Source organism: Thermobia domestica, chromosome 11 (assembly GCF_964235325.1).
Source record: "Thermobia domestica chromosome 11, izTheDome1.hap1.1, whole genome shotgun sequence".
Taxonomy (NCBI): Eukaryota; Metazoa; Arthropoda; class Insecta; order Zygentoma; family Lepismatidae; genus Thermobia; species Thermobia domestica.
Genome location: NC_137464.1, coordinates 61,742,076 through 61,762,171, shown reverse-complemented (window position 1 = coordinate 61,762,171; position 20,096 = coordinate 61,742,076). Strand labels below are relative to the sequence as shown.

Genomic DNA, 20,096 nt, shown 5'->3' with positions numbered 1-20,096 from the left:
CAATATTAATGTCGATTCCAATATTAGTGTCCTGGGTCGCTGGGGTGTATAGTGACACTCCAAATCACGATTTAATCTAAATTTAGCACCGCAACTTGGAGTAGCGGGAGGGAGGAGATATATAAAACTAATCAAAAATGACCGATATTAATGTCGAATCCATAGTTTTTGGGGTTTCTAAGACGAACAGTGATAGTTCCGATGCCGTTTATATCCATGCTACAAAAAAGAAAAAAATAGCATATTTCACGGGTGTCAAATAGATACATGAGATGAGGAGTTGTGCATTTACAAGTTTTATTTTAACCCAGCAAAGCGGGTAATCGAAGCTAGTCTTAAATAAAAGTAAAATTTGACCCAAGTAAAATCACCTGTAATAAATAATAGTGTTAACGAATTTCGACACATATATATCTTTACTGAAAAAAAAAAACATTGTCATTTCGGGTTTTAATGTTGTATTTTCAAAGAAACAGAGCAAATATATAAAGAGAAATTGTTTTCTGATACAGATTTCGCGTCACAAGAGTAAGTTCCATTTCCACGGATTCATCTATTAAAATGAAGCAGATAAATCAGTTCTGGTTAAGAGATTTTATACCTTTATAGTTTGGAAGTTTACCACTGTCGAAAGAAACTTAACAGTTGGAAAACACATTTTCGTAGAAATGCAAATTTTCTGTTCTTCACTTTTACAAACTAGGGTAAAATGTGAATTTTTGTAACAACGATAAAGTAAAATAATTAATTTAATATCCTGTATTTACACTGTATAATGGTCGCTATATGACAAGATTATCTGTAGTTAGGTTAGGAAAATTGGGAAACCCCTCGTGGCTATATCATTACCGCATGCGTCTTTGGCGCTTAAGACCTGGCGGGAGCTCATGTTAAACTTTAAGTTCTGTATACAGCATTTCACAGGTTGTTTTGTTTCCGAGTGCCTGACAGTGATGGTCTTTTTTTTTTTTTTTTTTTTGTATTGTTTAATTGCCCCTTTCGCACATATTCTTCTACTATCACAATTCACTGCTGCACGGAAAAAATAACTTTCTCGGAATATCTTGTTTCCCAGAACTGAGACGCAGGAAATTCCAGCTAAATAACTGAACTTCAGGCCGTAATCCGGTGCCTGACAAAACACACTCTTCAAGATGCTAAACAATTGCGCTAGTCAGAGAATTACACATACCGGTAATTATTTGCTCAGCAAGGATACTTTTATGTGTCCACCCTATATTATGTTGTTAAGTTACTATAAAACGTTTTAGTATTATTACTCAGCAATGGGAAAAACTTGAAAATAAAGCTTACCTCGAATTTTACTACTTTCTAGTTCTAAAAATTTAGTTGTAACTTTTCAGAACATTTTCTCCAATAGTGTTCATATATAGTTAAATATATAAATGGGAAAATATGCTGTTTATTTAAGTCCTTATATTCACGCTGGATAGCTTTAAAGATTTCAATAAATTTTCTTCGAATCATTCACAAGAGAACCGACAAGGACAAGACGAAAGGTACGATTACAGTTAGTTAGTTTCTAACTCCTGAGAGGAAACAAAAATGAAATTCGTTAGAAAAAAAAAGATATTCTTTTCTACGTACTCAAATATTCCAAATTCACTTCTTCACCCTTGTTTTCATCTTTTGGTGAATGCACTTTTAGAAACAGGTTTCCTCTGCGAAACGAAAAAAAAAAATAAAAAAAATAAAATAAAAATCGACGATGCGAAGTTACCCAGACAGACAAACACACATGGATGCATACACACACACATATTCGGCAAAGATTCTTCTATTTCTCTACTCGAGTCTTTTCCCTTTCTTCTACTACGGGTAAGAGTATCCAGCGAAAAACAGGATTGCTAACTATCGGCCTTTAACACCAAATACAATGTAGAAGGCACTATAAGAAAAAATTGCAGATTCAATTCATTTTATATACAGTTCCTATCGGATATTCTTTTACCAATACATATTATATAACCTTTCAATCTCTATTCCCATTTCTCCTCCTCCTGAGCTAATTCGATTTATTTAACAGTGTTGATTACTTATCTTTATTTATTCAGACCATTGATTTATACGAGGAACTGTTTTTTTTTCTGTTTTCTGCCAAATTAACTGGAATGAATTTTAGTGATACCGGTACGTCTTCCAAATTTTGTTTAAATGCCCTTTACTTCGTGAGAATTAAAGTGGTGTTATACAATTTCAACACTAGACTACCATTTAATTCGGCCTAAAGGGCAGGTCGGATAACAAGATATCTATATAAAAAGAAGAAAACCGTATAGTTCAGACTTCCGTAATTAATTCTTGACTCACTTATACTGTAAAAAAAAAAAAAAAAAAAAAAAAAAAAAAAAAAAAAAAAAAACCGCACTTTTTATACCAAAACCCGCTCTTATTAATATTTTTGACCTATTGGTAGAGACCGGTACTTTATAAATATTTATTATGTACTGTACTGTATATATTTTTTAACCCACAAACTCTCCTTGAGCCACCAGTGACCCACTTTATTTTTCACTACGTTACATGAGCTATATCATTCATTTAGCCAAACCCCCGTTGTTCCACTTCAGGCACACTACCCGTTCTCTTGTTGTACGAATTTCGTTCAGTTTTCTTCTCAGGTTTTCGATGTAACACGATATTGTTCAGGCAGTTGCTAACGAATAAAACTGGTCTTGGGCATTTGTGGGTTAAATAATATATTGCAGAAAAGACAGTGCAATAATAAAAGTATTGTACTACGTGCATATTTTAAGACAAATGTTTTAATGACTAACTTAATTGCAGTAAATAAATAAAACTTTAACGTAAAACGTAGGCCTAGTTTTTAAATAATTGATTCTAACCTGTTTTATCTTCGTTGGTAACGGACTACCCAAGCGTGATAAGTTAGGCCTAAAAGAACCAAAACTTACATATTTTAGTTTTATGATAAGGTCCTTGCTAGATGACTGCTTCCTTCTTGGTAAAGTCGTATTTTTATGAAGTCGAGTATATCGTTCTAAATAATTATTCGTCATTTTATTCCTTTCTGAGTTTTTCCTTTTTTTACCCTTTTCTATTCATTCTCTTTTTTGGAATTGAACCGGATTGTCGCGAGCCGAATATTCGAGAGTCTACTGTATTTAATAATCAAATTTAGGGGATTAGGATAGGGAATTACATTTCTGGGCTTTCGGCATCTATGACCATGTTACCCTCTCATACATATGAGGAATGACGTCGCTCAGCGATCACACTGCTCGGGGAATTGAAGAGGAAGGAAAAAATGGGAAAGGAAGGAAACGGACAGGAACTATTATCTTCGGTATCATCAAAGCATTTGCCTGGTGTGAATGAGAAAAACACAGTCAAAATCTCACTAAGGATGTTTGGCTTCAAACAGCTCTTACACTTTTTCGATCCAGTGTCCCCCGGTACATCAACTATTTATTGATTTTAAAAAGGCTTTCGACTCGGTTAGGAGCGAAGCAGTGCACAACATTCTTACATAACTTGGAATACCGAAAATGCTAATTAGATTAATTGAGATATGTCTAAATGAATCCCAAGGTAAAGTCCGAGTAGGAAAACTTTTGTCCACAAGCTTTCACGTCCAGAATGACCTGAAACAAGGAGATGCGTTGTCGCCATTATTATTCAACTTTGTTCTGGAATACGCTATAAGGAAAATCAAAGATACCAGCCAGGGCCTAGAGTTCAATGGGGTGTACCAGGTTCTAACATATGCTGATGATGTAAATTTAATAAGAGATGATAGAAGAACAATAGAAAGAAATGCAGATGTCTTATTAAACGCTTGCAGGGACATGGGTTTAGAGGTAAATGCAGAGAAAACTAAATACATGGAAATTGGTCGGGATGGTAATACGTCAAATTATGGATGCCGAATATCGATATCCATACCGATATTCGGCATGGATATCGATATTTTATCCACCAATTAAAATATCGAATAATACTTTTGATAAAGTGGATATTTTCAAATATCTAGGATCAATATTAACAGATGAAAACCATATACACGTAGAAATTAAATGTCGACTAAAACCAGGGAATTCATGTTATTATTCTGTTCAAAATCTCTTGTCGTCTCGAATTCTGTCGAGGAATTTGAAGCTTAAAATATATAAAACGATAATCATGCCTGTTGTTCTGTATGGTTGCGAAACATGGTCGCTTAATCGGAGAACAAGATCCTGAGACGAATTAATTGGACCCAAGAGAAATGGGAATGGAGAATGGCGGAAACTTCATAACGAGGAACTACATAATTTTTACGGTTTATACAACATTGTTAGGGTCATGAAGTCTAGGAGGCTTAGGTGGGCAGGTCATGTAGCCAGGATGGAAGAAAGTAGGAACGCTTACAAAATCTTAACTGGAAGACTAACCGAAAAACGATCATTAGGAAGACCTAGGCGCAGATGGGAGGACATTATTAAGATGGATCTCGCAGAAATAGGAACACAAAGTAAACTGGATCTAATTGGCTAAGGATAGAAGTCAGTGGATTGCTTTTGTGAACGCGGCATTGAACCTTCAGGTTCCATAGGCCATAGAGTTAGTTAGTTAGTTTTTTAAATATTATATTTATATACATTGCAAATTCATTTTGGAAACGTAAGTGATATTGATGCGACTTAAAACAAGGAATAATTAAAGTCAGATCATAAAAATTCCAAGTTCATTTCGAAAGAGGATAGAAAAACCGTTCTTTCCACCATATGATTCAATGGGTTAAAACAAAGATATGTAAGTTCTCATTGCTTTCATTGTCAAATATTGGAAGTTTGGGTTACATCAAGAACCAATCCGAGATTAGAGTAGATTTCCCAGTATCTCGGTTTAAGCGGATTCAGCAGGAATTCTCCGTCTTTCCCTGGAAGATTGTTCTTTTGTTCACTGGGACGGTTAAAATCCTTGAAGTCCATTTTCTGTCCTTTGAATAATGATTAGACATTACGTTGGTTACAAATATAAGTATATAAATAAATAAATTACAAAGTTGCAAGTATTGACAAGCCGCAGAAAAATTACTGATTTAAAGATTCAACTGAAACGATTGATCTTACCAACAGGATTAATTATAAGTAAAGAAAGGCAATTACTGCTCCTCTCTTTCCTGCGCATGTTCGTGGACTTTCCTTCTTTGAACTGAGAAACCTTTAAAACAACACAATGTTAAAAACCACTTCATACGATATTTTAGTAGAAGCAAAATGTTACTTTTTCTACCACAGTACGATCTTGAACATTTGTTTGAATTGAATATGTCATGATCGTTTTCTTTGTCTGTTTCTGATGATAATAATAATACTTACGCGAAATTCAATTGTTCGTAAAATTATGTGTCTCATGTAGTTATGGTTCAAAATTGGAAATTAGAGAGTTGGATGTTACAATATATATATATATATATATATATATATATATATATATATATATATATATATATATATATATATATATATATATATATATATATATATATATATATATATCAAAAGCAACATGACTAGTCATACTAGTCATATAATCTTTACAAATCTAGCTTTGCAACACTGAATAACAACGTTGAGGTCTGTTATGTCCTATTAAATCGATATGTGAAGTCAATATAATTTATATTGTGCAGTCACATGTCATTTTATTGCACAGACATAGAACAGGCATTTTACGTATACAAACAAGTCCATACAAATTCAAAATAAAATCACAGTTATGATATTTTTCTCCTGTTTCTATCTGAAGGATACACTGAGAAAAATCTGTTATCCAGACAGCGATATATTGTACGAATATACGGAATCATCTTGCTTACTACAGAAATCAGTACAGAGCATACGTTATCCATATGCGACATACGAATTGCCCTTAGATGTTACATCATACCATTACAGAGTGTATGAGATCTAACAGTCTTCCGTATATTACATAATATTCGTGTGATATTTGTCATCTATATGTTATATACGTCCATTTGTATGTGAAATCCTCACCGCCTATATTGTATTATACAGAAAGTACGTATAGATGAAACACTTACACGGAAAGTATTATAAAATATGCGTTTTCAGTTATATGTATGCTGTACGTTAAGTCTAACAACTACACATGTAACATACATTTTTACGTACGCCACATACGATTTTTTCTCAGTGTATACCAGCAATAGTCATCAAACATACTACTGTTTCATCGTCCACTGGACCGCTTTTTAAATGTTGCAATGCCCTAGTGGAGCCGTTCCTTACGTTCATCACTACTACTCACTTTGTGTCCAAGGCAACTACATATCTCAACAAAGAAAGCACATGCATTAGTCACTTGCCCATGAAGGAGCACTTTAGTATTTCATGTTGAAATACTTAGAGAGGCCTATAATCAAAATAAGCAGTAAATGGAACTGAATACACACTCAGTGCATCAGGTTGGTGACAAACTTAATTCTTGGTCTTCCCCGCTTGTCCAGTTGCAAGTCCACGTAGTTCTGGCTTCGATTTTCAGTGCGAATGGTTCGAATTCTATCTTAATGTATAGGTTCACGTCTCATATGGTTTTGTTGCTGAAAAAAGGTACGCTAAAAACTTCAACGAACTATCCCCCCCCTCTGAGCATAGACAGTATGTTCAACAGTGTGAAACGGTAGTTTAGTCAATTGTAAAAACTAGTTCTACGTTGTAACTGGTCGGTTTGCAAACTAATTTCCCAGGCTATTTAATTATCAACGTAATCATTTACTAGAAAAGTAAAATTAAAATTTTGGGACTTGGATAAATGACGCCAAATTAGTGGTTCGAGTACTAACACTTTCAACTACGTTGGACCCAATTACTTTTTACCTTCATTTCTGCCATTACTATCTTCAATCCACGGCGACAATTAATCTCGGTGCAAAAGTGCATGCCATTCTTCTTCGGTTTGGCAATACTGCACTGTGAAGCATCTCGTTATTCAATTCTTCTTCAGTTTGGAGTTTGAACGTTGCAAACAGGAATTCGTGTGTTGTTAATAGTTCGGTTCGGCTATATTCAAGGCCAATCAGTATAGTGCCAAATAGAGAAAAATAAATATTTCCGACACCTTTTTCTTTTTGAATTGAATCGATGGTCTAATGCTGCAGAAGTCACGAGAAGAGTTTGTGGTGCATACGGGAATGAAGAACTTGCTAAGAGGATGTACGGAAATTGTCTTTTAGTTTCCGAGGAGGAAAATTCGACTTGTATGGTGAATCATATTTTGGAAGACTTTCTCATTTCGATGAAAACCGCCTTGCCACGATAATCCTTGCCAAACAACGCGTAACTTGGCAGAAATTATGGAATGCGTTAACACAACCATTGTGCACCATTTGCAATCATTGGGTAAGGTAAAGAAATTGGGTAAGTGGGTACCATATGTGTTAAGCGACACCAACAGAAATCTGCGAATAAACATATGTGCATCTTTTCTGGTCCGTTAGCATTCCTTGCAAACATTGTTAAAAGATGACGAGAAATGGTGCCTATATAGAACTTAAAGAAAAGGAAAGAATAACTCAACCCATATAGAAAAGCAGCATCCCATACGAAGGATGGTGCACACATTTAAACAATCATGTCATATGTTTTGTGGAACAAACTGGTATTCTTCACCATGAATTTCTAGCAAAAGTGAATCAATTAATGCTGCTGTGTACACTGAAAGTTAAGACGACCCGATGTTACCATTGAAAAGAAAACAAATGGTAAGGCTGTGTTGTTATTCCATGATAATGCACGCCCGCATACGGCCAGAATGACCATAGATGTGATTGGGATGTAACTACTTCCTCACCCTCCATATTCACCACACCTCTCGCCTTCTGACTTCTATCTTTTCCTGTCTGTCTCTGACAACATTCAGGGACAGGAGTACCATGATGAAACTACTTCCTCACCCTCCATATTCACCACACCTCTCGCCTTGTGAATTCAATCTTTTCCTGTCTGTCTCTGACAACATTCAGGGGCAGGAGTACCATGATAAAGCTTCTCTTAGCTTCTCGCTAACAGATTTCTTCAACTCGAACCAACAACGTTCTACAGAAGAGGCATTTAACTCCTACCTTGACGAAATGCATTACTAAATGAGTGATTGATTTACGACGTAGTGCATCGATGTCTTGTTATTGTGTATTCTATTGGTTTGTTTTGTGGTGTACTGTAACGAATTTTCTTTTTTTTTAAAAAAAAATAAAAAGATACTACTTAATATCATAGCATTGTAAAAACGGCACGAACTTATGCACCGACCTACCAAGCGTGGTTCAAGGGAATACTTTAATGTCTTTGATTATATGTAAGACTAACATGAACTAGTACACGCTGTGTAAAGACAAGGCTGAAAATTATTGTCAATCTCCAACCAATCAAATCTTCTCTACTATATATCCGGAAAACAACTTTAAATGTTTATTTATGCAATAATACTAGAGACTAACAAATACGGAAATAGAAATTCAATAAAAGTGACAGAAAGAAAAGTTAATGCCCACGATATAAGACATGCATTTTCAAATTCGAGATGAGACTAAAATATGTGACAATTCTCATTTTATTTTCGAAACAATACGAGATACATGGCAATTCTTATTTCGTTTTTGAGATGAGACGAGATAATGACAATTCTCAATTCGTTGTTGAATGAGAGGAGATACATGGCAATTCTTATTTCGTTTTTGAGATGAGACGAGATACATGACAATTCTCACTTTGTTTTCAAGATGAGACACGATACCTGACAATTCTCATTTCGTTTTCCAGATGAGACTAGATAATTGACAATTCTCATTTCGTTTTCCAGATGAGACTAGATAATTGACAATTCTCATTTCGTTTTCGAGATGAGAAAAGATTACATGACAATTCTAATTTCGTTTTTGAGATGAGACGAGATATATGACAATTCTCATTTCGTTTTCAAGATAAGACGAGAAAGACTCCGAGAATCGAAACGGGAACAGAATACATTATTTGTTGCCACATGGATAATAAATGAGGTTTCGATAAATTTACTGAGCAAATAATGAGTTGAGTTGATTTTGAGTTTAACGTCCTGTCCAGCAACGAGGCTATATGAGACGTGGATCAACTGATTAACGTGGAATCCGAATCACATGAGCTAACCGCTTAGCCACGAAGGAGTTCTGCACATATATTGAATATAAAAACATTTTTAGACCCCGTTCTATGCGAATAGTTAGCAAAACTGTACCATATCGTGTAGAAAGCGTCTCGGACACACATTCCGAAGCAAAGATGTTCGCTGCCGCTAGGAGACGGGTTCATTTTCTCAACTTCTTCCGCCTCGTAACCTTGCTACCTGACATTCGAGAACCAAACTATTTCCTCACCCCGAACCCCTTAAAGAAGAAAAAATACAAAAGAAAAAAAAACTAGAGTAGTTTTCTTCAAACCCTGCATGGGAAAGTTCTAGCATGAGAAATCCTATAGCTGCTTCCTTCTTTCTTTCTTTCTTTCTTTCTTTCTTTCTTTCTTTCTTTCTTTCTCTGTCTCTCATTTCGATCTGTACATTTTCGTACAAGAACACTCTGTAATGGGTGAATTGTCTACGAACCCGCAGCACGGGTGAGATAAGCGTTGTAGAAAAGAATCCCGTAGAACAAACAAACAAACCAACAAAAGGAAAAAAAGAATAAATGTTCTTTAGTTTTGAGAACGAATTCTTTGAAACTTTGTCTTATTGATAAAGTAATTTTTACTTCATGGATGGATAATTACATAAATTCACCATTAAAGAAAAACATTCTTTTACTTAAAAACATAAACCATTCTGCTGTGATTTTTCTTTCTTTTTCGTGCAAAACATATTTTTAGAGGTCATTTCTTTTAGTTAAACGGGAACTTATTTTGAAGTGTGTACCTAGAATTAATTATACAAGTTTGTCATATTTGTAGCATTGGGATAGAGCTATTAGCTTGAACTAGAAATACAAATCACTGAAAAAAAGCAACGTTTATTTTAAGAATAATAACTTGTAACAGTTTCGCCAACTAATTGAACATATTGACTACATCAGGCACCGTAAATAGTTCCACGATAACTCGTAAAAAATATCCAATTTTGACGAAACTTGGTATGTGTCTTGTTTCTTTTCAGTTGTAGAGATAATCCTATTCTTTGAGGGTGCAACTCATCAAGTGTAAGGAGGGAAAAGGAAGATGGAAATTCACTTTATATAACGAAACAATATACAGACCTATTGCTTCTATATTATTGGCAATATCCCCAGAACTAGGGAAGTACGCAGGAGATGGGTCCTGGGGGTTCGGATCCCCCGAAATTTCGACTTTTGTGTAAATTTAGCCTAATTTTAGGAACAAATTTAACAATTTTAATATAAAATACCCTGACATTGAGTTTGGACCCCCCGAAATAAATTCCTGTGTGTGCTACTGTGCAGAACCTAGGTTAAAATTTGCGAAGAACGCAAAATGTTAATTCACATTCCTCCCTTTAAATTCAAAATTAGGTTCCACGATAATTTTACTGTAAAATATTCCATTTTGGCGTAATGTGTGACATTTTCTTTAGAGTTCGACAACCATTCACCCTGTGTAAGGCTGAAATCAGTAAAGAATAAAATCGTGGCATTACCCCTCAATTCTCAAGTTCTACTATAACTTACAAAAAACTTATTCGGTTCTCATACATTGTAATATAAATTTTCTTGACTCTTTTCCATAATATCCTGTGTTTAAGATTAAAATAAGTAAGAATTAGCGGTGAATTTAGCCCCTAATGTAATATGGAATACTCCTTCCTCCTCTTATTAAAAAATATGATCCAATATAACTTCATGGAATATAGCATATCTTTTGAAACTTCACAAGTACTTGGATTTAAAATCAATTTTGAGATCGAAAGAGTGAACTTGCTCCGCCCTTAGGCAGGGCGCAAAATTTCCGGTCGCCAGCTCGCCACTGGCGACTAGAAATATAGATGTCGCAACCAGTGTTCAGTAACAATGGTTTCTGCCTAAACTCACAGGGCTGAACAGTTTCCGTTTCGCATGAAAATAATTCTCACTGGGTGAGAGAACACAGAATGAGAAGTTTTCTCAACGGACATGGAAAGGGATATCTTCACAACGTTGTAATTCGTCTCTCTTTTCCCTCAGGACTTAAGGACTTTGATCCAAAAATTGTAATCGACAACTGGTACTTCAGTGCAGAGAGAGAGCGTTACACAAATGTGAAGTCTTAAGGTAAGATATTTTTTAACATGTATATGAATTGTCCAATTCAAAATTCATTATCCTGAATCTAATTGTCTGGTTTTGAAATTTTATGTCCTGATGTAATTTCTTTCTTTGTCAAATCAAAGGCCTTGGAAGAGGAGAGGGGGGGGCTCTCTCATAATTTATATGTGAGAGAACTGGCGACCATCATTTTTGGGTTGGCGAGTGCGTCTGACTTTGAAATTTTTCGCGCTGCTTAGGCTTTTAAAAATGTCTTGTGATAGCTTTCGTAAATATTATTTAGTTTTAACACACATAATGTATGTGTTTATTGAAATATTGATATAATTCCCACTCTGGCAGTTGAAGTCAATCAAATATCAATCAGGACTCGCTTAATTACTCCCTTAACCCGATTATTTAAAAATAAATATATGATAACTTTCGTAAAAGAATACGTTTTTTGTCGAATATGGTCTAGTTTTTTTCTGACATATTTACAATTGTCTTAACTGCTACAGTTGAAATGGTTCAGTAACGAGGAAGCACGTTCTCCTTAACTTTACGCAACATAGTTTTCTGTATATTTATTAAGTACACTCAGATCTTTATATCACATTTTTTGTAGTATGCTGAACACTCGTATAGTTTGGCGTTGAAATCAGTGAGAGGAAGGATTGCTTGCTCCAATAATGCACAGCATGACTAGTTAAAGAACTTGTAAAACATAAAGGTGGGAAGAAACGGAAAAACCCCGAGAAAATTCACGGACACCATATTGTCCACTATTAATTCACATTGGATCGAACCAAGAACTTACATCCACAGCTAAGCATTCTATCACTGAACCAGTATGCTCCTAATTGCATTTACCAAGATGCCAAATGTTCTGAAGTGTCAACATCAGTACAAAAGTAAATTTCAATTCGGAATATACATGATTTCTAATTTGAAATTAAATATTTGAATCACAATATCTTGTACAGTTAATTTTTATAAGTCCAACATTAGTACTACAAATCTTGTAACTTTAATAGAAGTGTTTTTTTTAAATAAAAGGTTATAAATGATTCATTAGTTATGTCTATTAGAACTAATTATGTCTATTAGAACTAGATTTTAGAAAACTGATGAATTCTAATGTAACTTTCAAACACATCAATGTATATTTAAAACTTCTGAAATTAAAAATAAAATAAAACAGGCTGAGGTTCCATAAAGAAGTTCACTTTCAAGGAAGTAAAGTCAAAAGGTGAAAGTGAAAATGACAAAAATACAAAAACAAAACAAGGAAGTTATATAGGTGGAAAGCCAAAAACCAGAGGCATTTAAGCTAAACAATAAGTAAACAAAGGGTTAGAACGGACAGAGTTGTCAATAGCGTCGTCATAGTCAAGTTAGTTGACCACTAGATTGGAATCCTTGTCAGGATGGACCTCAGCCTGCACACACCAATTTTCCTGTAAGTAACCTTGATTTAATTATGCCAAGAAACGATACACAAGAAGTTCCGTGCATGGCGGTCTTCCTTCATGGCAGGCTTAGATTCTTTTAAATTCATAATTTCTGTATTTAGTAAATTCGTAACTTCCTTTTAATTCAATGTAACTTGTGTTAGTAATAATTAAGATGCACCTAAATTAGTATTTGTTTATCTAGTGAGGATACTAAAAAGCATTTCAATTGTGCAGTTATTCTCATAAACTATGTGTATTATAAAAAAATCTCTGACTCAGAAATAACCGGTAATTCACATCTAAATATAAGCAATATCCTGTAATCATTATTCAAACAAATATCTCTATTTTAAAGTTACGAAATAGAATATAAAGATCCGAATTGATCACTAAATTCTTATTGTTATTACTGATGATAAATATTGTTATTACTGATGATAAAAGTAGTAAAGGAAAGGTCGTTCCCCATTCGAAATAAGCCATACATGACCCAGGGGATTGGGATGGACGTAAGATTTCGTAATTAAGCTAGTTGGGCCCTTAAGAATGCGGTACAGTCAGCACACGCTTTTGAGAGAATCCAAAATCTAGTCTCATGGACAACACTGTTAACCTTTCTACGCCGGCCAGGGGTTTGAATGAAATCGTAGATTTTTATGTTGGGGGCACTGATGTGACCCTAATTAACAAAGAGTCATGATTGATACATCAATGGGGAGCTTATAGAACACAGATTCCAACGAGAAATAAGCTTCTAGACCAATTCAATAAAAATATATCCTGTCTTATATGGAATGTCCTGAAAGTAAATGTAATTTACTTCAAAAAAAAAAAAAAAAAAAAAAAAGCGACTCAAAAAATTGGCCAACTTTGTCCCCCTTTTCCTCCTATATAAGCAACAAGTACATATACAGGTATTGCCATGTAGTGGACTACTTCATTGCTTCACATACCACTTTTTAGGAGTGTACCACCAAGGGGCATAATGGACTCCCAAAAAACCTGATGCAAAAAACAAAAAACTTTATCCTCCTTCCCTCCGAGGTGGTACCCCCGCATAGATAAAGTGCATATTGGCGGAAAGCTTTCAGCGGCACATTGATATAAAATTCTTAATTAGGGGGTTCTTAGCTTAATTACGGGCTGAGCTATGAGGTTTAAAGCCATGACGCAGATGTTGCTAAATGGGCGTTCAAACATTTAAATACTACTACTACTACTACTACTAATAATAATAATAATAATAATAATACTTCTACTAGTACCTCTACTATTACTTCTACTACTACTACTATTACTATTATTACTACTATTACTACTACTAATAATAACAGGGCCGTAACTTGTAGGGGCAGGAGGAACACCTACCCTCCAAGGGAAGCTCCCCCTCGTTCGAGGGGGAGCCACTTTCAGACAAAATTTTCTTACTCCATATACGATACGAACATGAAATTATAAATGAAGCATCAAACAGGTTCAATAAATTACATAAACGAAACAGCACACATAACGTAAATAAAACAAAAATGAGTCGGGACCCATTTCAGTAAAAATGTCTACTATTAGGGGCCTACTTTGTCATGTATGGAATGGGCCCAGGGGTGCAACTAACGGCCCCGCAGAGCTTGTCGTGCGGGAGGGCCCACAAAGAGGAAGAGAAAGAAGAGGTCCAAGAATTGGAAAACACCTTTTACTAAAGGGCCCAAATATTAAGCCTAGAAAAACCATGTTCGCATCTGCAATATGAATTATTATTATTATTATTATTATTATTTTACAAAAAAACAATGCAGTATATTGCAGCTGAAAAAAGCGAAGATGAACCTTTGATCAAAGGAAACAATAACAAAAAAAAAAAAAAAAAAAGAACTCGCGGGCAAAATTGACCCCCTTTGTCTTTCTAGGGTTAATGCTTGCCCCCACCTATAAAAGATCTAAATGTTTTTTTCTTAGGGATACGGACAGACGTAAATGTTATCTAGTTTAATTGACTACACTCATGACATCTGTTTGTGATTTCGTGTAATTTACTATTATTTGCTAATACTATGTTGTTGCTTGTCGGATTATCTATTCGAACTTTTATTCTTCCCTTAGATACAAAATAATCTGTTCTTAGTTATAAAAAAAAAAAGGAGGGAGGGAAGGAAGTTGTAGTTTAAGAAAGAAAATGAAAGAAATTGAGAGGAAGGTTGGAATTGCAGAGGTTACAAGGAAGAGAACAAATCTGATTTCCAATAGATAGATCTCCCCCTTTTCCTGTTGGACTTACCGTAGAAGTTTCTAACGCTCTGGGGTCTGCTGGTGGAATCCAGAATCCGGTCTCTTCTGGCGTGCAAGGGCCAGGCCCTAATCCAAGAGTTGACGGCGCCTGATAAGATGGAGGGGTTTCACGAAGGTAAACCGTTCCATTCCCTAGTGGCCGTACGGGAGCTCCTTCTACGAAATAAAAAGAAACAGATTTTTTATATATATATAGATAGATAGCAGAGCACAAATATGTTCTATAGACTACCATATAGCATAAAGAAAATCACAAGGGGAACGTGAGGCTGTTCTAATATTTTTTATTATCTTTCTGATTTAATAGTACCAATGATCACTATAGAATTGTATATACAATTATTTTTCACCCTCAGAACGTATTAGCGGACTATTTGCCCTGCAGTAAAGCAAGTTACCACATAGAGTGCAAATGTATTTCTTGGCGGAGATCATTTCCTGCATACAATTCTATTAGCCATTTTCTAGTGTCACTTCCACTATGCAAGCACAGGTAAAGGAAATTGGTGCCAATGTACAGGGTAGTCTGAAGCTGACTGACACATTTGAAAGTTGAAAATTGCGCAGGCACGTTAGCAGTTTTTCGGGCATCTCTCGTCTTCTTTCATACATTGTCATTCCACAAATCTCTTTCATAATCATTCACTTTCATTAATCATCGGTCAGGGCTTAACCATGCGACCTTAAAATACTTATATAAATGTCACTTTCTTTTGTTTTCCCGAAGTGCCTGAGAATCAACACCGATAAACCTGTATTACCAATCTAGAATCGAACTCTGGACATTTTAAGTCAAAGTCAAACATATTGGTCATTTAGTTACACAAGAGAATTCAATGTATAAGTTTGTTCAAAGAAATTTACGCAAAAACGTTGAAAAACGACTGGAAGCCTTAGAAATGTGGGTGTGAGAAGAATGGAGGGAATTAGCTCATTGTCCTGTAAGAGAAGACCCCTTTGCGATTCAAAAGTGCTGGCTCCAGAGCTTTGAGTTTTTCTTGATCACGGCTGAACTACTTACAGTACACAGTTGCGTAGCTGCTCTGACTAGCTGGTAGCAGTTTCCGATGCACGATGCCGCGAGCAGTCCACCAAACACACAGGAAGATCTTCTTCTGGTGCAGTGGCGTTTTCGGCTGTTTTGGAACAGGTTCATGGGTTGCTAACCAATGACAACGGCGCCATGGAGCTTCGTACAGGACCACATCTCATCACATGTCAATACCCTGTCCAGAAAAGGCTTCTTCCTCAAACGAGACAGAAAAGAAACACAGATGTATGCTCGTGTTGACTTCTGGCCCGGAGTCAAATCATATAAGACCTATCGACCCAACTTGTAATGCTTCGCAAGTTGATGGCGGTACTGCCGAATGGTTTCTCCACTCACACTGAATTGTAGCCCCTGTTTCTCACATTTCTGGCAACTGTTCGCCTCAATCGTTGCTTGAAGTCTTTATTTTGTACATGTGTTAGTCTTCTTGCACGTGGTGCGTCTTCGAGTGTTTCGTCACCGTCCTTAAACTTCTTAAACCACCGCTGCATTGTCCGCGTAGTCACGACCCCTCACCTGGCAAATCTTCCGCCCCGCTGCAGCGGCGTTTCTCCCCACTGCACTCGTAGAGCATTCACGACCTTATGACGCTCTGTGGAGGTTCCATGTTCACTCTGTCCTTACCCAAGTTCATGGTGTAACTGAACTTCCACAACCAGGTAGTATTTTGGATATACCCACACCAGCAAGTGTCTTCGCCTTATCTCCATTCGCATTCAACTCACGGAGTGAGGATCAATCGAATACAGACCTCCACAAAAAGCGACACAACTTTCTTGGTTACCTTATATAAGCAATATCTACAATTTATCAATGTATTCCTTTGCGAATGATATTGCATAATCTTCCAAATTAATTTCTTTCCCACATTTACGTCTGCGAAGGACATTCTAGTTTTATTGGTTTTCTTTGTGATTCGTTTCCAAATTTCTCCTAGATTATTACAAATTCTACTACCAACTTCAGTGCATTTTTTTTTTGTTTCCGTAAACTTCATTTGCTAATTTTTCAGCATTCCCCCAGTAATTCATTACTACTTGAGTGTTCTCCCTTTTACTATTCTATCGTTTCTTCTGTGGCCTGACACACACAAAATTTGAAATATGCCTAACATCTGTTACTTTCTACGATATATATATATTTTTTTTTTTTTACTTTCTTCAAAATGATTTAGTGTTTCGTTTCTTCCTCTTTCAATTTTTAATATTAAACTACTCATTTCTCACTTCTCTTTTGGTTGAAACTATCTTGTATCATTGTGTAACCTGTTATTTTTTCTTTCATAGAGAGAAGAATTTGAGTTATTGTGAAAAATATGGGATGAAAATAAATATTAAAAGACGAAAGCCATGGTCATTGAAACGAAGAGGTTGGTGTCAAATATACAAATAGGAAGGGAGAAAATAAACCAAATGACTTGTTTTCGATACTTGGGTAGTACTATTACTGCAGATATGAAGTGTGAACGTGAAACAAAAGTAAGGATAGGAGTGGCGAAAGAAGGCTTTAGGAGGAAGAAAATACCTTTTTTATAGGATCTTGAATGAAGAGTTGAAAAAAGGCTCATAAAATATGTCTCGTGTGGACTATTGTACTGTATGGAGCAGAAAAATAATGAACGACTGTAACTTTCGAAAGGTGAGTGTGGAAGAAAATGGAGAGAAGTAGTTGCGCCGAGCGGTAAATGAATGAGCAAGTGTTAGAATTTAGAAATGGTGGGAGAGGAAATAACAATTTTATATATTATTGAAAAGAGTAAGAAAAACTGGTTGGGAGAGTAGCTAAGAAGAAACTGTGTCATGAGGGACGTGCAAGAGGGTATGGTGGCAGGAAAGAGAGAGGGGGAGGGAAGGAGGTTACCATTAATGAACGATATCAAAATAGAAAAATTGTATATGAAGACGAAGACGTTAACGGAAGATCGAGGAATATGGAAGGTTTTTAGTTGCAGTAAATGACCTGCTAATAGTGGTAGAATACCTATGATGATGATGATAATTATGATTCTGTCGTTATGGTTAAAGCACATGCTTTCTACAATTAGAGAATTTTTTTAAGAAGTTTGTACAACTATTCTCCTTTCTATTTTTTTTTACTTTATATCAAATTTACCAATTTCATTACTTTTCTACCTTTCTACTACATCATCATCACCGATTACACATGTGCCCGTGCACCTTTTTGTCTTTATCTGTAAGTTTCTTCAATTTTTTCGTAGTATTAACTAACAACTTCCGTTCTGTGGATAATATTAGTTCCGGCATATATGTGTGTGCTATACGCATACAATATTCTTGTTATTTCTACCTTTAGTTTCATCACTGTCCCACTATCGTCCATAAATTGACGTTGTATTACTTTCTCTTTCAGTCGCTTTCACAGAATCATTTAGACAACAATATCCCTTTTTCTCATTACTGGAGTAGAATATTCTACAGTTTTCACTTCGTATTTCCCTATTATCTGCTCATATAACGTCACATATTCCCGCTAAATCTCAATTCTTTTGTTTCATATCGTCTTCCAAATTTTTAAATTTCCTTCTCTGTAACATGGTACACAGATTCCATATATATATATATATATATATATATATATATATATATATATATACTCTTCCTTTTTGTCTCTTTCTTATTCTTTTATCGTTTACTGTCGATTACGTTCAAGATCGTAGTTCTACCACAACGTTCTTTTTTCGGAGAACCAATGCGGGAGTATTTTAAACTTCGGTATCTTCCCTTTTTCGAACGACTATTCTGCAGTATTTTGTTTCTTTGTTTAAATTTAGTCCGCCTTATGCAGAGTCGTTTTGACGTTTGATTAGAGTCATACTAAAGACCTGACTACTGCAGGAAACATATGTTAGTCGAACTCTTTAGTATGGCATTAACCATACTTCAGAGCGACTCTGCATAAGGTCCAGTATCTCTCTTGCACTGAGGCTATATGAGACATAAAGCCTCACTCTGTAGCGGTTTGCGTCAACGCAAAGCAAAATTTGTGTTTTAGTTTGCGATAATTGATGCAGCAGTTATAATTGCTTATTTAATTTTTGTGTTGTGTTGTCTTCCGCAAATTTTGCAAAGATCGATACGGAATGAGTCCCATTTCCCTACATTGGCCATATCAATGTAAAGCTTTCAAATTTGTTATTGTTCTTCCAGTATGAACCGAAATTGGAGCGACTCAAGCACTAGTCACTAGATTAATGGTGAGGGATATCGTACTATTGTTCAGTACTACTTAAATACTCTTACCTCTGTTACAATCTGTATGCTTATATTTATAGATATAATTCGCCTTATGCACAGTGGTTTTGACGCGTGATTAGTGCCATACTAAAGATTTGACTAACATATTTCCTGCAGTAGTCAGGCGTTTAGTATTTCGCTAATCATACGTCAAAACGACTCTGCATAAGAACCAATATGATCAATTAAAAGCATATATTTGTTTCTGCATAAAACCCTTCTCTCTCATAACTTGTGTATTAATATATTATATAATAATATATGTGTGTGAGCAACCTGCTTTTAAACATATGCGCATGATCAATATATTTTGTCTTGACCCATTCAAATTATCATATCTTGTTTTAATTTCAAAGAAGGAGAGACGTGTGTGGTAGTTTTTCATTACTTTTAATAGCACACTGTTCCAATGTTAAAGTAAGTCTGACTACGTACAGAACTAATGTCAAGTTTGGGTAGAAATTACTTCAAATTACTCCGACCTAATTACAGAACTACTATTACAGTCTCTCATGGAAAACAAACAAATTACTAAGTTGCATCAAATCATTATTTTCTGATTTATTTTACTGCTTTATTATTTTCGCTTTTTCTTTTACGTCTTTTAACTTATTTTCTGCTTTATATATATATATATATATATATATATATATATATATATATATATATATATATATATATATATATATATATATATATATATATATATATATGATCTAGGAGTGAAAGCCTCTCAACACCTGAACGGAACACATTTCAAATATACCATTTAGTTGGAAATCTTTGCCGTACTGTATATTTCTAGC

The 20,096-nt window shown here is 35.2% G+C and overlaps 1 protein-coding gene across 2 annotated transcripts in view; it reads right to left on the bottom strand.

The window, feature by feature from the left end:
- Positions 1 to 20,096, bottom strand: part of LOC145664099 (neural cell adhesion molecule 2-like) — a 791,671-nt gene that overhangs the window by 44,628 nt on the left and 726,947 nt on the right. For both annotated transcript variants that reach the window (XM_081730447.1, XM_081730448.1), the window contains exon 12: positions 14,975 to 15,141. In XM_081730447.1, the coding sequence (XP_081586573.1) occupies positions 14,975 to 15,141 (167 nt within the window). The remainder of the gene's footprint in view (positions 1 to 14,974; positions 15,142 to 20,096) is intronic.